Genomic DNA, 19,389 nt, shown 5'->3' on the forward strand with positions numbered 1-19,389 from the left:
TCTGCACTGCACCCTCTGCCTCCTGGGTTCAAGCGATTCTCCTGCCTGAGCCTTCCAAGTGGCTGGGATTATGGGCATGTGCCACCATGCCCGGATAATTTTTGTGTTTTTAGTAGAGATGGGGTTTCATCATGTTGACCAGGCTGGTCTTGAACTCCTGACATCAGGTGATCTGCCCACCCTGGCCTCCGAAAGTGCTGGGAATACAGGTGTAAGCCTCCATGTCCAGCCATGACTGGAAATTCTAAAAGGCAATTTAACATTAAATCTCTTTCCATAAAGCACAACTACTTCGTTTCTATTTTATTTTAGATCCAGAGGGTACATGTGCTTGTTTGTACATAACCACAGTTACTTTGAACTTGTATAGTTAATGGGTAATGTGATTATCCTTGTATAACACATCCAATCTCAGAGGATTGGTTTCTGAGTGAAAAGTGGACTTAAGAGAACTTCTGCATGATGGTGTCCACAGCATGGTTCACACTTAGAAAGAAAAGATTTAATTTTTGAAATGGTACTTTTTCCCCCCTTAACACTGTTACCAACTTCTTTCTTTACCTAGTGGCATCTGGCCTTTTTTTTTTTTTTCTTTTTAAATTTAACCCTTTACCTAGCAGCATCTGGGCCTCTTTTTTTCCTTTTAAGTTTAACCTGATTAGAAGATAGCAAAAGGTCATCCCAGTGAACAGGTCCGTCTTTAAATGTGCCAGGCACTGTGATCCTGGCTAGCCGTAGTTCATAAGGTCCTTGCCCTTTACAAGTCAGAAAGGTAGTACAAGGTAAGCCTCCGGAGGAACCATTCATCATGATGCGGCAGATGCAAGAGCAGATACAGTGGAAGTGCTGAGAAGGAAGTGCTCGAAGAGCAGTAGGGAAGGAAGGCATTCTGAGAGGCAGGCAGGTGCCCTTGAACAGAGCGCAGATGACCTGAGTTGAATTGCTGAGAGAACAGAGTTCTCAGGCTTCAGCAAAGGCTTGCAAGTGGGGCGGGGAGGGGACTGGGTAGTGTTTAGGGTTTAAAGGCAGTTTGCTAAGAAGACTGAAGCTCTTTATAGGAGGCCTTAGAAAGGAAGGTGGTAAATGGCTCTTCACCTGATCCAGCAGGTTTGCTTGTTCGGGAGCCTGTACGGGTCAGGTGTCCTCTCAGTGGCAAGCTGTGGTGAAACTGTTGGGGAGTTTGAGAAGACCTGAGACTCCTTTCTCTGGCTCACTTGACTGCCTGTGCTTCCTCTTTCTAAACACCCACTTAGCATATCATTCCCCTGTTGTGCAGTAATACCGTGCTAGGGTGAACACAATGGAATTGGAGGGAAGAAGTCACTGCGAGTGTTAAGGAAGAAATGAAAGGTTGTGGTGGTGACAACTGGGAGGAAGGAGGGGCAGCAGTGCAGAGATGACCACCTGAATGGAGGCCACAGCCTGGGAGATGGTGGTGCTGATGCATTTGTGGCAGAGTCCAGAACGTGGGGATGGTGGAGGAAGGCTTTGAGGACTGGAGTCCGGGGTGTCATTGGTACACATTTAGAGGACTTTTAGGCATTGGCAGAGCCTTAGTCGCTAAGTCCCTCTGTGAGACTCTTTGGCAGAAGCATATAAAGATGTGCAGTAAGTCCTCAGATAACATTTCCTTCAGCTTTCTTTCATTATAACATTGAAGAGAAAAAATATTGTTTCAATTAAAGTTGCAGTTTCCAAGAACGTATTGACAACATTAAGTCCGGATTTACTGTATTATTAATGCAAGTACCTGAGATGATATTTCTGTAACTTAATTTCTATGCTTAGGGGAGTATACCACAGCAAAATGTAATACCTTGCTGTCCATGAAGAGAGTAAAAAGTTGCTTTTCCAATTCAGTAATTAACTAGAACTGTTTGTTTTTTTTTAAAAGGAACCTATGGATTTTTGTTTCCAAGTTTACAGAATTTGATGCTCGAAAACTACATAAGCTATACAAGATGGCTCATAAGAAAAGGTCTCAAGAAGAGGAGGTAAAGTACAAATTCAAACAAACAAATACAAACCAATTCCACAGAAACATTTCTTAATTATTGTTTTTCCATGGGGAGATGATCACAGAATCATGGGTTACTGCTGGTGCTAGTAGTCAGTCAAACAGTAAGACCAGACGGGTGAAATAGCCAATGTATTAGAGCCTAACATTGTTGAAATTTGGACGCTGTTTACCCTGTGTTTCCGCGTCCTGGAATCATTTGCTCACCAGATGTTTTCTTCTTCCATGTGCACTGTTCTTCCGCACATGTCTTACGGTAGCTTATATATGTGGCTTCTAAGAAGCAGTAGGGTGGTGGGCAGAAAATACTTTTTCTCTTCTTTTTTGGGCCATCTACTTGGTGTCCTTCCAGCTTTTGCATGTAAGGGATCCTGCTACTCACTAGTGAGAGGTGCTCAAAGTTGCCTCTCCTCTGGAGTAGGGGATGGTTGCAGAAGCGACATGGAGGAGGCTGCACAGCGCTCCCGGCATGGGTGAGGAGGCCGTGGAGGTGGCGCACCCGGTGTGGGTGTGGAGGCCAGTATGGCCGGGAGCCGTGGCTCGTGCCTGTCATACCAGCACTTTGGGAGGCTGAGGTGGGCGGATCACTTGAGGCCAAGACTTTGAGACTAGCCTGGCCAACACGGTGAAACCTCATCTCTATAAAAACTGCAAATGTTAGCTGGGTGGGGTGGCACAGGCCTACAGCCCAGCTCCTTGGGAGGCTGAGGTGGGAGGATTGCATGAGGAGGTGGAGGTTGCAGTGAGCTGAGATTGCGCCACTGCACGCCTGCCTGGGTGACAGAGTGAGACAGTCTCAAAAAAAAAAAAAAAATTTCAGTAGATCATGATATATCCACATTGAGGAGAACTAATCAATCATTAAATATAATGGAGAAATAAGTATTTGCCATGGAAAGATTTTCACAATATATTAAATGAAAAATGAATACCAAATATTTTTGTTTAAAAACATCTATATGAATACAAAAAAAAGGCTTAGAAAAATATGTGCTAAGTTATTAACAGGAATTCTTTTGCTGGTGAAATTTTAGATCACTTTATTTTGTGATTTTTTTTTTTTATATCAGACATTAGACTTGTGTGATAAGGAGTAGTGTTACTCCAGCATTCAGATATTTAGCTTGATGACTTTGGCATAGGAGTGAGTTTTCACTGGACAATTGAGGGTTTTTTGTTGTGGTTAGCTTAGTTTTCCATGGTCCCAGATGATCCTGCGAGAGTGCTGCCCCCCACCCCCCACCCCCGCGCCTGTTCCATACCCTGTACAGTGACATCTAGCGGTCTCCATGTGTTCCTGCAGGTCTTTAGCAGTAATGCTCAAACTAAGCATGCATTCCACTGAGTTGCCCCAGCCAATAGCCTGACAGTGGAATTTATGAGCGTTTTTGGCAAGGAGGTAGTAAATGGCAGTTCAAAAGCCAAGAAGGACAAGAGGGAGTGGTTTGGAGGAGATAGTCTTTATTCTGCTCTGGGGAATTAAGCCTGGGATCTTGAGCTTCTTTGGTTTCTTTTTACTCTGTAGGAACAAAAGAAGAAAGATGACATGATTGGGGGTAAGAAACCATTTCGTCCAGAGGCCTCAGGCTCCAGCCGGGACTCTCTGATATCTCAGTCCCATACCTCACATAACCTTCACCCTCAGAAGCCTCATTTGCCTGCCACCCATGGCCCCCAGATGCATGGACACCCAAGAGATAACTACAGTCACCCCAACAAGAGACACTTCAGTAATGCAGGTAGGTCATTAAGTGGAGTTTTTAAAAGAGGTGCCAAAAAATAAAACATTCACAGTCATTTCATCTTCCAAAGGCAGTGGCTGGACTTTTTGTGCTGTATTCTCTTCTAACACTTCATTGTCCTCTCTTAATGAGAGAAAACATGAAATAAAGATCCCCCCAATTTTTTTTGAGACTGAGACTTGCTTTGTTACCCAGGCTGGAGTGCAGTGGCGCGATCTTGGCTCACTACAACCTCCACCTCCTGGGTTGAGGTGATTCTTGTGCCTCAGCCTCCCAAGTAGCTGGGATTACAGATGTGTACCCCCATGCCTGGCTAATTTTTAAATTTTTAGTAGAGATGGGGTTTTGCCATGTTGGCCATGCTGGTCTCAAACTCCTGGCCTCATGTGATCTACCCACCTCGGCCTCCCAAAGTGCTGGGATTACAGGTGTGAGCCACTGTGCCAGGCCCCAGGATTATTGTTTCAACTTCAGATTAAGAAGAACCCAGCTAACATGAACAAATGAAAAAGACTGAGGGAGAAGTTTACATTCTATATGACAGTTAAATCGTTCAAATTGCTAACACTGAAAGGGCTCTTGTAAATTGAGAACAAAACGATAACCAAATAGAAAAATGGGCAATCAACAGAGTGAAGAGACACCCTGTATACGAGGAGAAAATATTACCAACCATACATCTGAAAAGGGGATAATATCCAAACTGTCTAGGGAACTCAGCTCCTTATGTAGCGAGAAGGGAAATACTCGATTAGAAAGTGGGCAAAGGACCTGGATAGACATTCCTCAAAAGAAGACATACAAGTGGCCAATGGGTATATGAGAGAATGCTCATCGTGACTGTCATCAGGGAACTGCACAATGAGATATCACTTCACACTTGTTAGAATGGCTATTATGAAAAAGTCAGAAGGTTAATGTTGCCAAGGATGTGGAGAAAAGGGAACCCAGCACATTGTTGGTGGGAATGTAAGTTAGTGCAGCTGTTATGGAAAACAACGTAGAGATGCCTCAAAAAATTACAAATAGAACTACCCTATTACTCAGCAGTCCCACTACTGGGTGTATAGTCAATGAAAATGCAGTTAGTTACGTTGAAGAAATATCTGCACTTTCATATTCATTGCAGCGTTATTTATGATAGCCTGGATATGGAATCATCCAAAGTGCCCATCAGCAGATAAGTGGATAAAGAAAATGTATATGTACACAATGGAATAGTAATTCAGCTTTAAATAGAAGGAAATCCTGTCATTTGCAACAACATGGATGAATCTGGAGGACGTATATGTTAAGTGAAATAAGTGAGGCACAGAAAGAGAGAAACTGCATATTTTCACTTATACGTGGAATCTAGAAAAGTCAAATTCACAGAAGCAGAGAGGAGAACAGTGGTTACCAGGGTCAGGGGTCAGGGGAGAGTTGGGAAGATATTGACGGAGATAAAATTTCAGTTAGATATGAACAATAAGTTGAGAAATCTGTCGTAAAACATGGGGACTGTAGTTAATAACAATGTATTATATTTTTGAAAATTGCTGAGAGAGTAGATTTTAAGGTTCTTGCCACAAAAAATAAGTGTGTGAGGTAGTGCATATGTTAATTAGGCTGATTCAGCCATTCTACAGTGTATATGTATTTTATAACATTGCATTGTACTCAATAAGTATATTCAATTTTTAAGTGTCATTAAGAAAATTTTTACAGCCTGGGCAGCATAGGGAGACTTCATCCCTACAAAAGTGTAAACTAGCTGGGCATAGCGGTGCAGTAGTGCCAGCTACTTGGGAGGCTGAGGTGGGAGAAATTCTTGGGCCTGGGAAGCGGAGGTGGTGAGCCAAGATTGTGCCACTGCGCTCCAGTCTGGGTGACAGAGTGAGACCCTGTCTCAAAAAAAAAAAAAAAAAAAATTGCAGTTTTGAAACAAAACTCAAAGGAATCCAGATTGAATTAAAAATTTGGAAATTTGGTTAGTAAAAACAAAACTCTATAGAGCTTATCAAAATGAGCAAAAGTTATGAATTAGACAGTTCATATAAAAGAAAAAATTCAAATGGCCAATATGACAAGATGACCAGCCTGGCCACTAGGGAGATAAAAATTAAAGCTACGGTAGGTTAACCAATTTGTTTACCCATTCAAATCAGCATAAATTAAAAAGAGAAATACACAGTGATTGCTAAGAGTGTGAATTGCTGTAATCTTTTCAGAAAAGAATCTGAAATGTCTGAATATGTAAGCTCCTTGACAATGGTAATCCCTTTTTTGTAGAATCTGACCTACTGAAATGAAAACATGCCTATATGAAAATGGCCAGAGGCCGGAAATTACTCCAACATCTCTTATAAAGGGAATGGTTAAATTAATAATAGAACATTTGCATTCAGTACTATTTTCAGTTAAAAGAATGAGTTTTTTATCTTCTTAAAAAATTTATTATTATTTTCTTCTTTAATTATGTAGTATATCCACGTAAGAGGTTGCTTTTTAGATTTTAAAAATTGGAGGCTTGGTGTGGTGGTGCATTCTTGTATTATTCCCAGCACTTTGGGAGGCCAAGGCAGGAGGATTGCTTGAGGCCAGGAGTCTGGACCACATAATGAAACCTTGCATCTACAAAAAAATTAAAAACAAAAAAACCTGGTGTGGTGGCTTATGCCAGTAGTCCCAGCTACTTGGGAGGCTGAGGTGGGAGGATCTCTTGAGCCTAGGATAGGCCTGAGGCTGCAGTGAGTCATGATTGCGCCGTCGTACTGCAGCCTTGGTGACAGAGACCCTGTCTCAAACAAAAAGAGAGAAAAAAATAAGCACCCCTGTGCTTTTAAGTATATTGGTCATGAAATTCACGTAACATAAATGTCAGCTTTTGTAAGTAAACAGTTCAGTACTGTTTAGTGCGTTCACAGTGTTGTATGGCCACTACTATCTAGCTCTCAAACTTCTCTGTCACCCCAGATGGAAATCCCATACCCATTAAGCAGTTTCTCTCCATTTTCTCCTCTCCTAGCCCCTGGCAGCTACCAGTCTGTCTATTCTGTCTGTCTGGACTTACTTATTCTGGATATTTCATATATAAACAGAATTACACTATAAGTGACCTTTTGTATCTGGCTTTTTTCACTTTATCATCTTTATAAGGTTCGTCCACATAGTACAATGTATCAGTACTTTGTTCCTTTTTATGGCACGGTGGTATTCCATTGTATATCTACACCACGTTTTGTTTATTCATCTGTTGATGGGCATTTGAATTGTTTCTACTTTTTGGCTGTCATGAATAGTATTAATGTAAAAATGTGTGTACAAGTATTTGTTTGAGTACATCCTTTTAATTGTTTTAGGTGTATGCCTAGGAGTAGAATTTCTGGTTCATAGGGAATTTCTGTGTTTAACTTTTTAGGAATGGCCAAACTGTTTTCAATAGTATATGTTTGCATAATATGTTTGTACAAGCATAGAGAAAGATGTGAAAACATACACATCTGACTTAAGCAGTTAACTTTGGACGGTAGAAATGGAGGGGCAAGATTGGAGGAAGTTAATCAGTTGTCTATTGTCCATTGCTTCACTAGTTACAGTGACCATTCATTACTTTTAACAGGAAAAAGAAGAAAGGAAAGATGCGGGAATAACATCTAAAAAGTATATAATGAATATATGTATGTATGTGTGTGTGTGTGTGTGTGTGTGTGTGTGTGTGTGTAAGCATAGTATAAGGTTAATTTTATAAAGATTATTCTATAATGATTAAAATGAAGTATACATTCTTTTTTAAATATCATTTTGAGAATTTGTAGTTGATTAAAAACAATACATTCTGGTCTTCTGATAAGTCTCAAGCTTTTGAAAGCTCTGCCTCTATTTCTCTTTTTTTTTAAATATTAATCATAGTTACTGAGAAATCTCTGCCTGCCCCCCCAAATCCTATATCTGAATTATTGTGAGTCATTTTTTATTGTATGCTTTCTTTTGGTTTTTCATTCATATAGTCCTGTCTTTTGGCAGTTCTAGTTACTTTTGCTTAAATGGGGGACAGTGTGTTTTAAAAATTGTAGCAGCTCTAGGTGATACTACCATACCCCAGAGAGGAATTGCACCTTCTTCCCCCTGGCAAAAGGGTGGGAGGTGAGTGTCTTCATCTAGTTCACCTCTCAGTCCCCGCCATCCTGGAGCTTAGCTCAGAGTGTTCACCTAAGGGCCAGTTGCATCGCTGCACCCCCTTTCCAGTAGGTTGTCGAAGAGTTTAAAGCAACACCATTAGACCGCCCAGAACTACTCTGCTTCGCCGGAGTTTTCAGCTGAGCCTACTAGCCTCCTGCTCCCTGCAGATTTGGCAAATGCCCTAGGGGAAAGCTGGCCATGTGTCTGAAGTCCCTCAGGTCTCCACTATCACCCTAACCTAAAAAGACCCGGAATTGCTCTTCGAGTTCTCTGTTCCTTCAGCAGTGGTTCCTGCCTGGGAAAGACCTACATCCTTAGCCTCTTGCTGGTGCTCGGGATCACACACCTCTTCAGTGGTGACAGACGTCATTTCTTATCTCTTTGAGGTTTTCTGCCCTGTGAAATCTTAGTCCTTCTAGTCCTGATTGCTTTAGCTACTTCTTGATGCCTTTAAACACATTTTTATTTTTTTTTGAATGGAGTCTCACTCTCACCCAGGCTGGAGTGCAGTGGCGCCATCTCAGCTCACTGCAGCCTCTGCCTCCCGAGTTCAAGCGATTCTCCTGCCTCAGCCTCCTGAGTAGCTGGCATTACAGCCACACAGCACCATGCCCGTCTAATTTTTTTTTAAAGTAGAGAGAGAGTCTCACCACATTAGCCAGGCTGGTCTTGAACTCCTGACCGCAGGTGATCCAATTGCCTTGGCCTCTCAAAGTGCTGGGATTACAGGCATGAGCCACTGCACCTGCCCTAAACACATTCTTTTTAATCTTCCATTTCTCATTGTTTTTGACAAGGTGTAATTTTGCTGTAAGCTACACTGCCTGGAAGCATAAGTTCTGTGTCCTCTAATCTTAAAAATCGGAGTTCAAAATTATTTCATTACCATTTTGTTTAGGGAAAAAAGACAATGACTTTGCCGAATGATTGGGAAATGTTTCCCTGTTCTTAGATCTAGTTACATTAGTTATACTGGCTTTTTTCTAGTATTAGGCTGGTTTTGTGTTTTTCGTATGATGTCCCTTATATTCTGAATCCTTTAAAATAACTTTTTATTAAACTAACTACATTCTTTTATTTAAACCTTGGATTCCTCATTTACCTTTTTAATAGCTCAATATCTCCTAAACTGTGATTTACCTCACAGAGGATTTAAGAAGAAAGAAAATCTCTGTTTAATTTACTCTGGAAATAAATGAATTAGCTTGAGTTTTAAGTCTCTCTGCAAAACAACAGACATTGACACCTTGTTAGAAATCTCACTTTCAATTTGATTTGAAGCCATCCTCAAGGGATCTTTTGCATGTTTAGAAGGTGTTCTTTTTGTTGTTGTTTGTTAATTCTTAGGGTGGGTAGTCCAAAGTTTTTTAATTTGTGGTGCCCTCGTCTGATCTGCCCAGATCAACAATGAATGTAAGTCCCTGGTTGACTGTACATCATATTAACGCTGTCAGTTTCTAAGCTGGGCATTTCCTTCATGGTGCGATTCTTCGGCTCTGTAGAATAATTCTAGAAGGAGCAGAATGAGTGGAGACACTGATTTGGTGGCATGTCTTTGATCTTAACACAATTATGGACAGAAGATGGATTTTCCATGAAGTTCTAGGTTCCTTTTGGTCAGTCCTCTGTATTAGTTTCCCAGGGCCATCTCTAACAAAGTACCACAGACTAGGTGGCTCAAAACATCAAACATTTACTTCTCACATTTCTGGAGACCTGAAATCAAGGTGTCAGCAGGGTTGGTTCCTTCTGGAGGGTCCGAGGGAGAATCTGTTCCATGCCTCTCTGCTGCCTTCTGGCGGCTGCCAGCCATTCTTGGCGTTCTTGATTCGCAGACGCATCACACCGATTTCTGCCTCCATCTCTGCATGGCCTTCTGCTTTGCATGGTCTGTCATATCTCCTTCTGCCTTTATTTTGAAAGGATGCCTGTTCTGGAATTTATGGCCCCACCTAAATTCAGGATGATCTCATCTAGAGATTTTTAACTTAATTACATCTGCAGAGACCCTATTTCCAGGTAAAGTCACACTCACAGGCTCTGGGTGGTCATATTTGGTGGCCACAATTGAACTGTCCATCCCTAGACTTCTGTGTCTTTACTACATTTTTTGAATTGAGTGAATATGATTCTTTTCCTTAGGGGAAAAGGGGGGCTACAGAAGTTAAAAGGATTGTAGTTTAGCCTTATCCTTAAGAGTTAGAGCACTGATCCTAGTCCAAAGTTAGAGAAGTTACTTTTTTATAGGAGATCCATTGTGTGTGTGTGAGTGTGTGTGTTCGCGTGCACAAAACAGGGAAGATTAATAGAATCAGTGAGTGTGGTCTTTAATAGAATCAGTGATGGTGCAGTGGCACCATCTCAGCTCACTGCAACCTCTGCCTCCTGAGTTCAAGCGATTCTCCTTTTCAGAGACCAGGCCCAACAGGTACCAGCAGGTAAAATAAACGTTAGACATATAACTGGAGGTTATTCCCTTGCAGCTATGAAACTCAGCGGTATCATTTTCTGAACTAGTTGGTTTTGGTGTTTTGAGTGAAACCTCATTTTAAGAGTCTACCGTGGATTGGAAGGTTAAACAGGTATGGAGAGTGAAAAGCGGTAGCTCTTGAGATTGCGGAAGGAGAGGAGTGGTAAATTTTGCGGTAAAATTTTGTTGGAAAGAATATTTGGGAGTCATTACTGATACGTTAGTCAGCAGCAGTAAGACCAAGAAGAGAGAAATGTAACTTCTATTTGTAACGTGTCAGGCTTCCAGTGTGAACTAGAGCAAAAGTGGTGCTGACTTCAGCTTCATATGAAAATTGGAACAATACAGAGAAGATTGGTGTGGAAGAAAACAAAAATAAAAAGGCTGGGCACAGTGACTCAGGGCTGTAATCCCAGCACTTTGGGAGGCTGAGGCGGGTGGATTACTTGAGGTCAAGAGTTTGAGACCAGCCTGGCCATCATGGTGAAACTCTGTCTCTACTAAAAAAAATTGAAAAGTTGGCCAGGCGTGGTGGCGGGTGCCGGTATTCCCAGCTTCTTGGGAGGCTGAGGCATGAGAATCGCTTGACCCGAGAGGTGGGGGTTGCAGTGAGCCAAGATGGTGCCACTTCTCTCCAGCCTGTGTGACAGAGCAAGACTCCATCTCCCAAAAAAAAATTTTTTTTGTGAAAGTGAAATTCAGCCATTTCTTGCAGTCGTCAAATCATTCTTTCTTTTCCTGCAGATCGAGGAGACTGGCAGAGGGAAAGAAAGTTCAACTATGGTGGCAACAACAATCCACCCTGGGGCAGCGACAGGCACCATCAGTATGAGCAGCACTGGTACAAGGACCACCATTATGGGGACCGGCGACATATGGATGCCCACCGTTCTGGAAGCTATCGACCCAACAACATGTCCAGAAAGAGGCCTTACGACCAGTACAGCAGTGACCGAGACCACCGGGGACACAGGGATTATTATGACAGGTACGCGAAAGGCTGCAAGACACCAGGTGCCGACCTTTGCCAGGAACTGTTTCTGCGGAGAAACAGTGACCTATACATGTATGTATTTATTTGTCAGACTGCTGAAGATCTCATGTGTCAGCCACAGGGGATCCCAAGTCTTCGTTATAGGTTTTGTGTTTTATTTTCTGGGTCATAGAGAGCACATTTCACCTGTACAGGAAAAGTGTTTTCTGCCATCTTTTGAGGAAATCTAGTGAAGCGGTAGCCATAAAATATTAAGAGCAACCAAAATTATTAAGCACTGTGCTAGGCTCTCAGCCACAGTAGGTGGCAGGGATGCCGAGATGGGTACCAGCTCACAGTCCTTACCTGCCAGGAGCCCACAGTTGAAGAGTCAGAGCCTTTCGAAGCTGCACTCTCTTTACATGTGTACAGTGCCGCCAGTAATATGATGAGCCAAAGCTTTACGTTGTGAGAGTAGCAAGTCCAGGAAGGGCTAAAGACATTTTATCTGTATTTCCTAATTTCAAATCTTGGATGTATTTTAACTTCAGAGCAGCTTTCATTTTTCCTGTGCTGATGGTGTGCTTCATTTGCACTGTACCTTGAATTTAAAGTGGAAAAGTTTCATATCTATGTCTCCAAGTCCTGCATTGCTTTTGGAAGATCTGGTAACAGCAGGCCGAATTAGCAGAGCAGCTATAGCTGGGTAGCTGCCACCTCTTTAGGAGTCTGCCCCTCACTCCTGCCTTCTCTGTTGTCTGGAGCCAGTGGGTACTTGCCCTGCATTCCTCTAGTATGTCTTTATTTCTTTTTGGTGTCACTTTGCTTTTGCCTGAAGGACTTTTGTTTTTGTGTGGGTCCTGAAAAAGTATTTTGCCTTCATTTTCGAAAGCAGTTTTTGCTGAGTATACATTTTTAGCTTGATAGTTTCTTTCAGTACTTTAAAGATGTACTCTGCTATGTGCTTGCATAGTTTCATGATGAAAAATCTGTCATCTTTACACAATGTCCCTTTAAAAAAAAGTCACGGATTATGATGTGCCTTGGTGTACTTTTCCTTGGTTTCTTGTGCTTGGAAATTTTTGAATTTCTTGGATCTGTGGGTTTATTGTTTCCATAAAATTTGGAAAATTTTACGGTATTCTTCAGATATTTTTTCTGACCCCTGCACTCTCTCTTCTCCTGGGAGATTCCCATTATCCTATATTAGGTTTGCTTGAAGTTGTCTCATAGCTCACTTGTATTCCGTTGACTTTTTAAAAATTATGCTTTCTCTCTGTTGCATTGTGGGTAGTTTCTATTGCTGCCCCTTCAAGTTCACTAATATTTTCCTTTTCGATGTCAAAACTGCTGTGAGGCCCATCCAGTGTACTTTGAATTTTATACATACATTGTAGGTCTATCTCTAAAAGTTCTGAAAGTTATATTTGTTTTTTTTTTTTTTTTTTTTATGTTCTGTTTTTTTTCTTTTAAAACCTGGAACACAGTTATAAAAATGGTTTTGATGTCCGTGTCTGCGGATCCTATCACTTGGATCAGTTTCAGTCGATTACCTCCTCACTCTGGGTCCTACCCTCCTGGTGCTTTCTGTGCCTAGTAATTTTTGATCAGATGCCAGAGGTAACATTTACCTTGTTCGGTGCTGTATATTTTTGTATTCCTATAAGTATTCTGGAGCTTTGTTATGAGTTGCAGATTTGTTGGAAGCAGTTTGCTTCTTTCAGATCTTGCTGTTAACATCCGTTAGGCAGAACCAGAGCAGTGCTCAGTCAAGGGCTAATGAGCACCCACCTCCACGGTAGGAAGCCTCATTACACTCTACCCAACTGCATTCATCTGTTTCGCATTGCTGTAAAGGAATACCTGAGGCTGGGTGATTTATAAAGAAAGAGCTTTATTTGGCTCACAGTTCTGCAGGCTGTACAAGCATGGCACCAGCATCTGCTGGCTTCTGGGAGGCCTCAGGGAGCTTTTACTCATGGTGGAAGGCGAAGGCAAGGTGTCCCATGGCAAGAAAGAGAGCAAGAGAGAGAGAAGGAGGTGCCAGGCTCTTTCAAACCACCAGCTCCCACATGAAGTCAGAGAACTCGCTCATCATCCTCACAAGGACAGCACCAAGCCATTTTTGAGGGATCTGCCCAAACACCCCCCACTACAACATCGGAGGTCACATTTCCACTTGAGATTTGGAGGGACACACCAAACCATACCCCCAGGGCCTTTTTAACCTGGAGGCCTTTGGTGTGGCTGCTGAGAGCAGGCACTATGCCAGTTCTTCGTGAGCACAGGGCACTGTTACCTTCAGTCTTTTTGGTGGTTCTTTCCCTGGCCTTGGGTCGTCTCCCCACATGCACACCCTAAGCAGTGTTCAGCTGTATACCTGGGAACCCTCTGCAGATCTTCAAACTTCTTTCTCTGCAGATTCTCAAACCGTGTCCTATGAGCTCTAGCCACCTTGGTTCCCCATTCCCTCACCTTGGGAGGCCACCTGGTCTCTTTTTGCGTTTCTTTCTTCCTGTGTCACAGCCTGAGGACTATCTCATGAGAGTGAGCAGGGGCAATTAAAAGGCTCATTTCATTAGTATCCATCCTCAGGGATTACTGTTCTTCATTGCCTGACATCTGGTGTCTTGAAAACCATTGTTCTATACATTTTGTCCCTTTTGGCTATTTTGGGTGGGAGGGTCAATCCTCGTCCCTGTTACTCCATTTTGACTGAAACTTGAAGTTGCCCAGTTCTTCCTCCCTGTCTACTGAGGTGAAATTCAGATCACATAAAGGAACTGTTTAAAGTGAACAATTGAATGACCTTAGTGCATTTACAGTGTTGGGCAGCCACCACCACTTCTGTCTGGTTCCAAAACGCTTCATCACTCGAAGAAAACCCTCTAACCATTAAATAAGCTTTCCCCATGATTCCCTCTCCCTGGTGTCTGGCAACCCCGAGTCTGCCTTCTGTCTGTCTGGATTTGCGTATTCTGGACATTTCATATAGAAAGAGTCATATAATATGTGACCTTTTGTGTCTGGCATCTTTCACTTAGCATAATGTTTTCAGGGTTTGTTCATTCATCAGTACTCGTTCTGTTTTATGGCTGAAGAATATTTCATTATACCACATTTTGTTTATCCATTCATTTGTTGACAGCCGTTTGAGTCGTTTCCATTGTTGGGCCATTGTGAGCAATGCCACAGGGAAGCCTGGTGTGTAAGTCCTTGACCACCTGTTTTCAGTTTTGGATACGTACCCAGGAGTGGAATTGTTAGTCACACTCTTTACGGCTGAACCATTTTACATTCCTACCAGCAATGTATGAGAGTTACAGGTTTTCCTTATCTTGGCAACACTTATTTCCTGTTTTTATTTATTTATTTATTTTAAATAGAGCCATTTTGGTGGGTGTGAAGTAGAGTCATTGTGGGCTTGGTTTGCATTTCCCTGATGATTAATGATACTATCTTTTCATTTTTTTTTTTGGCCATTTGTGTATCTTCTTTGGAGAAATGTCTGTTCAAATCCTTTGCCTGTTTTTGAGTTGGCTTGTCTTTGTTGTGGAGTTTTACTAATTCCTTTTTTCATGGTATCATGAGCAGTTTACCATGGTACAAGCCAAAAATTTGAGCACTCTTCAAATTGAGTTAATTTTTAAGAGAATTTTACTAACTGTTCACTTACTCATTGCATAGTTAGGTTGATGGTGACTTTTGCTCTTATTAATAACTTACGAAATAATTTCTGTGGCACTTTTTCTCATGGGCTGGGTCCAGAAATATGAAGATGTTTATGGGTCTTAATCAGATTTTTCCTAAAGGAAGTGAGTTTATAAAGCCATCAGTGATTGTTTCAAGTGTATACTTGTGTCACTGCACACTTGATGACGCTTGTGTCATTTCATAGGATGTGTTTTGCTAATAAGTGCAAAATGACTCTGTTATTACTTTAGTTTTTTTGACTCCTAATAATGTGAGCATCTGTCTTTGAGCCTGTTTGTAAGTGTCCTTGAATATGAGTGTATGAGGAAGAGCTGAGTGGGTGGTGAAGAGAAGTGGATGGGAGCCTGACTTCAGCCTTTCAGCTAATCCTTGCATCTCTATTTCAGGCACCATCATGACTCCAAGCGGAGGAGATCTGATGAATTTAGGCCTCAAAATTACCACCAGCAGGATTTCCGCCGAATGTCTGATCACCGCCCCCCTATGGGCTACCATGGCCAGGGACCCTCAGACCATTACCGCTCTTTCCACACAGACAAACTGGGGGAGTATAAACAGCCCCTACCCCCATTGCACCCCGCAGTCTCAGATCCTCGATCACCCCCTTCTCAGAAATCTCCTCACGACTCCAAGTCACCCCTGGATCATAGGTCTCCTTTGGAGAGATCACTAGAACAGAAAAACAACCCAGATTATAATTGGAATGTTCGAAAAACATAAAGGACAGCTCGCAAAGGAGAGAGCAAGAGTCATCATGATACACATGGATATTTTTGGTCTGATCCAACAGTAGCCAGTTATCTAGACCAGTAAGTGGAGTTTCAGACATGCTGCTGCTGTCAACTCACTGGCTGAAGGAGCACTTCACGGAATGGGAGGCCTTTCACTGGGTCCAGCTCTGATTCAGGTCACCACTCCTGCACTTTGGCACCCCGTCCCATTCCAGCCTAGTTCTGGCCTCCCACTTTGATGGGCACTTGGAGGAAGAGCTGACTTTGTGTATACCAGCTTCACTGGGATGTGTTTCCCCAGTCAAGGAATAGGGGATCTTCAGAGTCATGAATGTTTTCTCGCCAGGGTCAGTGTTCCCAGGACCTTAGTGCATGGGCGGGCAGGAGCTGGTGCATGGAGGCAGCTGGGGCCTGATGGGACAGTGTGTGATTTGCCTGATTTGGTTCACCCTGACATGATGGATGCTGCTGACGGGGAGTGGGGAGCGGGGGCAGGTGGGTGGGGACAAGCATAGGACTTGAAGGGGAGCAGGTATACCCCTCAAATGCATTTTTGGGAGAAATGAGACACTCAGCCTCATTATGTGAAACCTGTGGGCGGGGTTGGGGTGGGGAGGTGCGAGAGGGCAGCGGCTTCCACAGCGGCTTCGTCTCTGCCAACACTAATTTTCCCACACTGTCTTTCAGAGGTTTGGTCTTCTGAGTAGGCCTCCTTTCCCCGCCATGCCAGGGAAAGTAGGTTGCTCTGGCTGCCTTTTGAGCACTGTGAGTTCGGCAGTGTTGACGCCAGTGTGGGTCTTACTTGACTGGGGAGTAGGCTGGGTGAGGGGCAGGGTGGGCTAGGGTGGGGGGTAGTGTGGCCAGGGAACTGGAATCCCTGGTGGATTTCTGATTCCTGTGGTGAGAAGGAAAACTACAGGACCTGGAGAGGTGGACACAGAGGCAGGCCTGCTGACCACTTGCTGCTGGCAATCACAAAGCTGGGGGTCCTGGTGCAGGCAGCGAACAGGCTTCTAATGTGAGGTTCAGTAGTGCCAGCAAAGTGGGGGAAACTTTCAGTATTGGGCTAGGTCAACACTTCGGCTGCATTTCCGTTCCCTTTGCACAGCTTGAGGAAATCGATTGGACAGAATCACACATCATGTAGTGGGCAGATGGAAATAAGTACCCGTGGTGAATAAGCTTCTCCTGCTAGTTGGAGATCATTAGAACTGAATTCAGTTTCCCTTAGAATATGATCAGGTATAAACCTCAGTTAAACTTTTTCTGAAACAGGGAACATCCAAAGACAATGACTGAGCTATAGATAGTAAGAATCATACTAGAGTTGAATTGAGTCAGGTTTAGGAAGCAAGTTGATTGCATCAATTAAGCAGGCTCTTTTCAATTTACTGACACTGGGACCTTGTTTTATTCTCAGTATAGCTTGCCAGTATTGGAGCATCCAAAGGCCTTTCTAGATGGAGACAGAATAACTGACTTGAACATCCAGTGTGCCTGTAAATGTCCAGGCTCAGAGCTGTGAACACCCTTCTGCTGGGCATGTGCAGGGTTAAACCCCTTGAAGTCTCTTGTGAGGACTTCAGTGCATGCTGGGCTCCTGGGCAGCACCATGAATGCCTTTACCAAGACATGCCGACTTGTATCCCCGAATGAAGCAGATGTGGCTGTGACGTGGCCCTTGCTCCCTACCATACAGAGCATCACAGGGCTGGCCCGTGCTGTTTCCAGAGGAGGGTCTAGGTCTTGGACACTTGTGTTGAGAGCTCAGTTGACCCACCCCCTTATTGAACGCCTCACAGTTCTTGGGGTTGCTCAGCCTAGACTTGTACCACACGTGCCCTGAAGCAAAGCACCAGCGACTGCATGAGCCACCTGGCCACAGTCCTCCCATTGGAGGCCTCTGTGACTGCTCAGTGGAGAGGGCAGGGCATGTGTCCCCACTGAGGCCACACAGTGAGAAGGAAACCACAGATGGAGCCTCTTGCTGATAATACTGACTCTGGCCCGTGTTTGCCTTGCCCAAGCCAAAGAGGAAGGTGAGGTTGGCTTGCCAAGCCCTTGAGCAATGGGAGCGGGGGAGGGAAGAAGATGAGCCCCTGCAGAGAGTTGGGTCATGTCCTCCGGGATCCAAAGGAGGGGTGAAGGTGTCACCAGAGGCCCTGCGTTTCCATCAGGTTCCCACGCTTGTCAGGGCTTCTCTGGAGTCGCTGATAGGAGATGTGAGTTATGCCCAGAGATGTCTCATCCTGAGGAAGGAAGACCTACCTTTCATTCACTTTCAGGACTCTTAGTGCCATATGAAGTAGCAAAAGGCAGTATCGGCCAGATCAGTGTTACGTTGATTCTAAAATTACAGTGTCCCCATTAGACACCTATTTTAGGTGCTGAAGTGTGTTTGAAGAGTGCATTGGGAAAAAGGAAGCATTTCTTCATTGATTTAAATCAGTATGAATAGTATATGCTTAAATAAAAAATTTTTTTGCACAGGTAAATTCTCTCACTTGTGAATGGGAGAAGCTGCCCCAGGAGTCTGTGAGTGAGGATTGTGTTCCCTGGAACCTGGCTCTGAAAGATTTCGTTGTTGGTAGAAATACCAAGGGGTTGAGGAAGAAGGGAGGTAGCATCCCGTAAAACCTGCACATGAACGAGGGTTGACGTGGTACACTATCGCCGAGACAAGGCCCAGGTGAAAATCGCTGGGGTATTTCAGAGCCGGGCAGACAGGTGCCCAGCAGAGCCCGGGGCTCGCTCCCCTTTCAGTCATTCCTTAGCCCTTCGAAGGGAGACCCAGACACTTTACACGCTGTGCTGTGGACACTCTGGCCTGGTGTGTCTGAAGGTTGCATCAGTCCTCATGGTGCAAACACGGTTTATCTAGGAAGTCATACAATGACACTGAAATCCTACAGACCAAAATCCACTTGTCAGCAGGAGCAGCAGCCCAGCACCAGCGTCTTCCGGCTCCTCTGAGGGCTGCCGCGTTGGGCGCGGGGGGAGGGGGGAGCCATGCCAAGGGTCCAGGCTGCTTTAGGCCATCTGGGCCCCACTCGTCAGGGGACAGGTGGTTTTTCTTTATTGTAAAATTGTGGACTTTTAAAACCTGTTGACTAAACAGTAATTAATTTATATTTGTGAAAAATGCCACTGTCCTAGTGATTTCTGATGTAAATAATGTTGTTTATATAGTATGTATTAAATTTTCCTACATTGTAAAACTGCTGTACTTTTGATTCTTGTATATTAAAAAGTGTTACTGAGGATTTTTAGAATTGGGCTAACACATTGCGTTGCAGTGCGTTGTGGTGTGAGCTGTGTGCCTGGGGGTACCGCCTCGTCTCCCTTCCTTGGTTGCTGGGCCACATCTAGATTTCCTGACAGCTGGTGAAGAAAGCTGCATTTCCCTCTACCCATTAGAGTGGCATTGTTGCATTCAGGCCTTAACACCACAGGTTTTCAAAGCTACTCCTGAGCACGCAACAGTTCCCTGGCTGAGCAACTCCAGGCCGTGGCCCGCGGCTTCGAACTCGAGGGAGGACTGGAATTGCTCAAACCCATAGTTAATTCCCCTGGGGTTAGTC

At 43.7% G+C, this 19,389-nt stretch overlaps 1 protein-coding gene across 8 annotated transcripts in view; it reads left to right on the forward strand.

The window, feature by feature from the left end:
• The window catches only part of CHD2 (chromodomain helicase DNA binding protein 2), a 160,391-nt gene extending 141,314 nt beyond the window's left edge, over window positions 1-19,077 (forward strand). For 2 of the 8 annotated variants that reach the window (XM_017518069.2, XM_017518054.2), the window contains exons 40-43: window positions 1,895-1,994; window positions 3,543-3,756; window positions 11,135-11,378; window positions 15,464-19,069. In XM_017518069.2, coding sequence (XP_017373558.1) covers window positions 1,895-1,994; window positions 3,543-3,756; window positions 11,135-11,378; window positions 15,464-15,797 — 892 coding nt within the window. In that variant the 3' untranslated portion in view covers window positions 15,798-19,069. Of the gene's footprint in view, window positions 1-1,894; window positions 1,995-3,542; window positions 3,757-11,134; window positions 11,379-15,463 lie in introns of all 8 variants that reach the window. The other 6 variants (XM_017518042.2, XM_017518086.2, XM_037734864.1 and 3 more) reach the window with 3 other exon arrangements.
• Window positions 19,078-19,389: the final 312 nt, after the last annotated feature.

This window comes from Cebus imitator, unplaced genomic scaffold (assembly GCF_001604975.1).
Source record: "Cebus imitator isolate Cc_AM_T3 unplaced genomic scaffold, Cebus_imitator-1.0 Scaffold19, whole genome shotgun sequence".
Classification (NCBI taxonomy): domain Eukaryota; kingdom Metazoa; phylum Chordata; class Mammalia; order Primates; family Cebidae; genus Cebus; species Cebus imitator.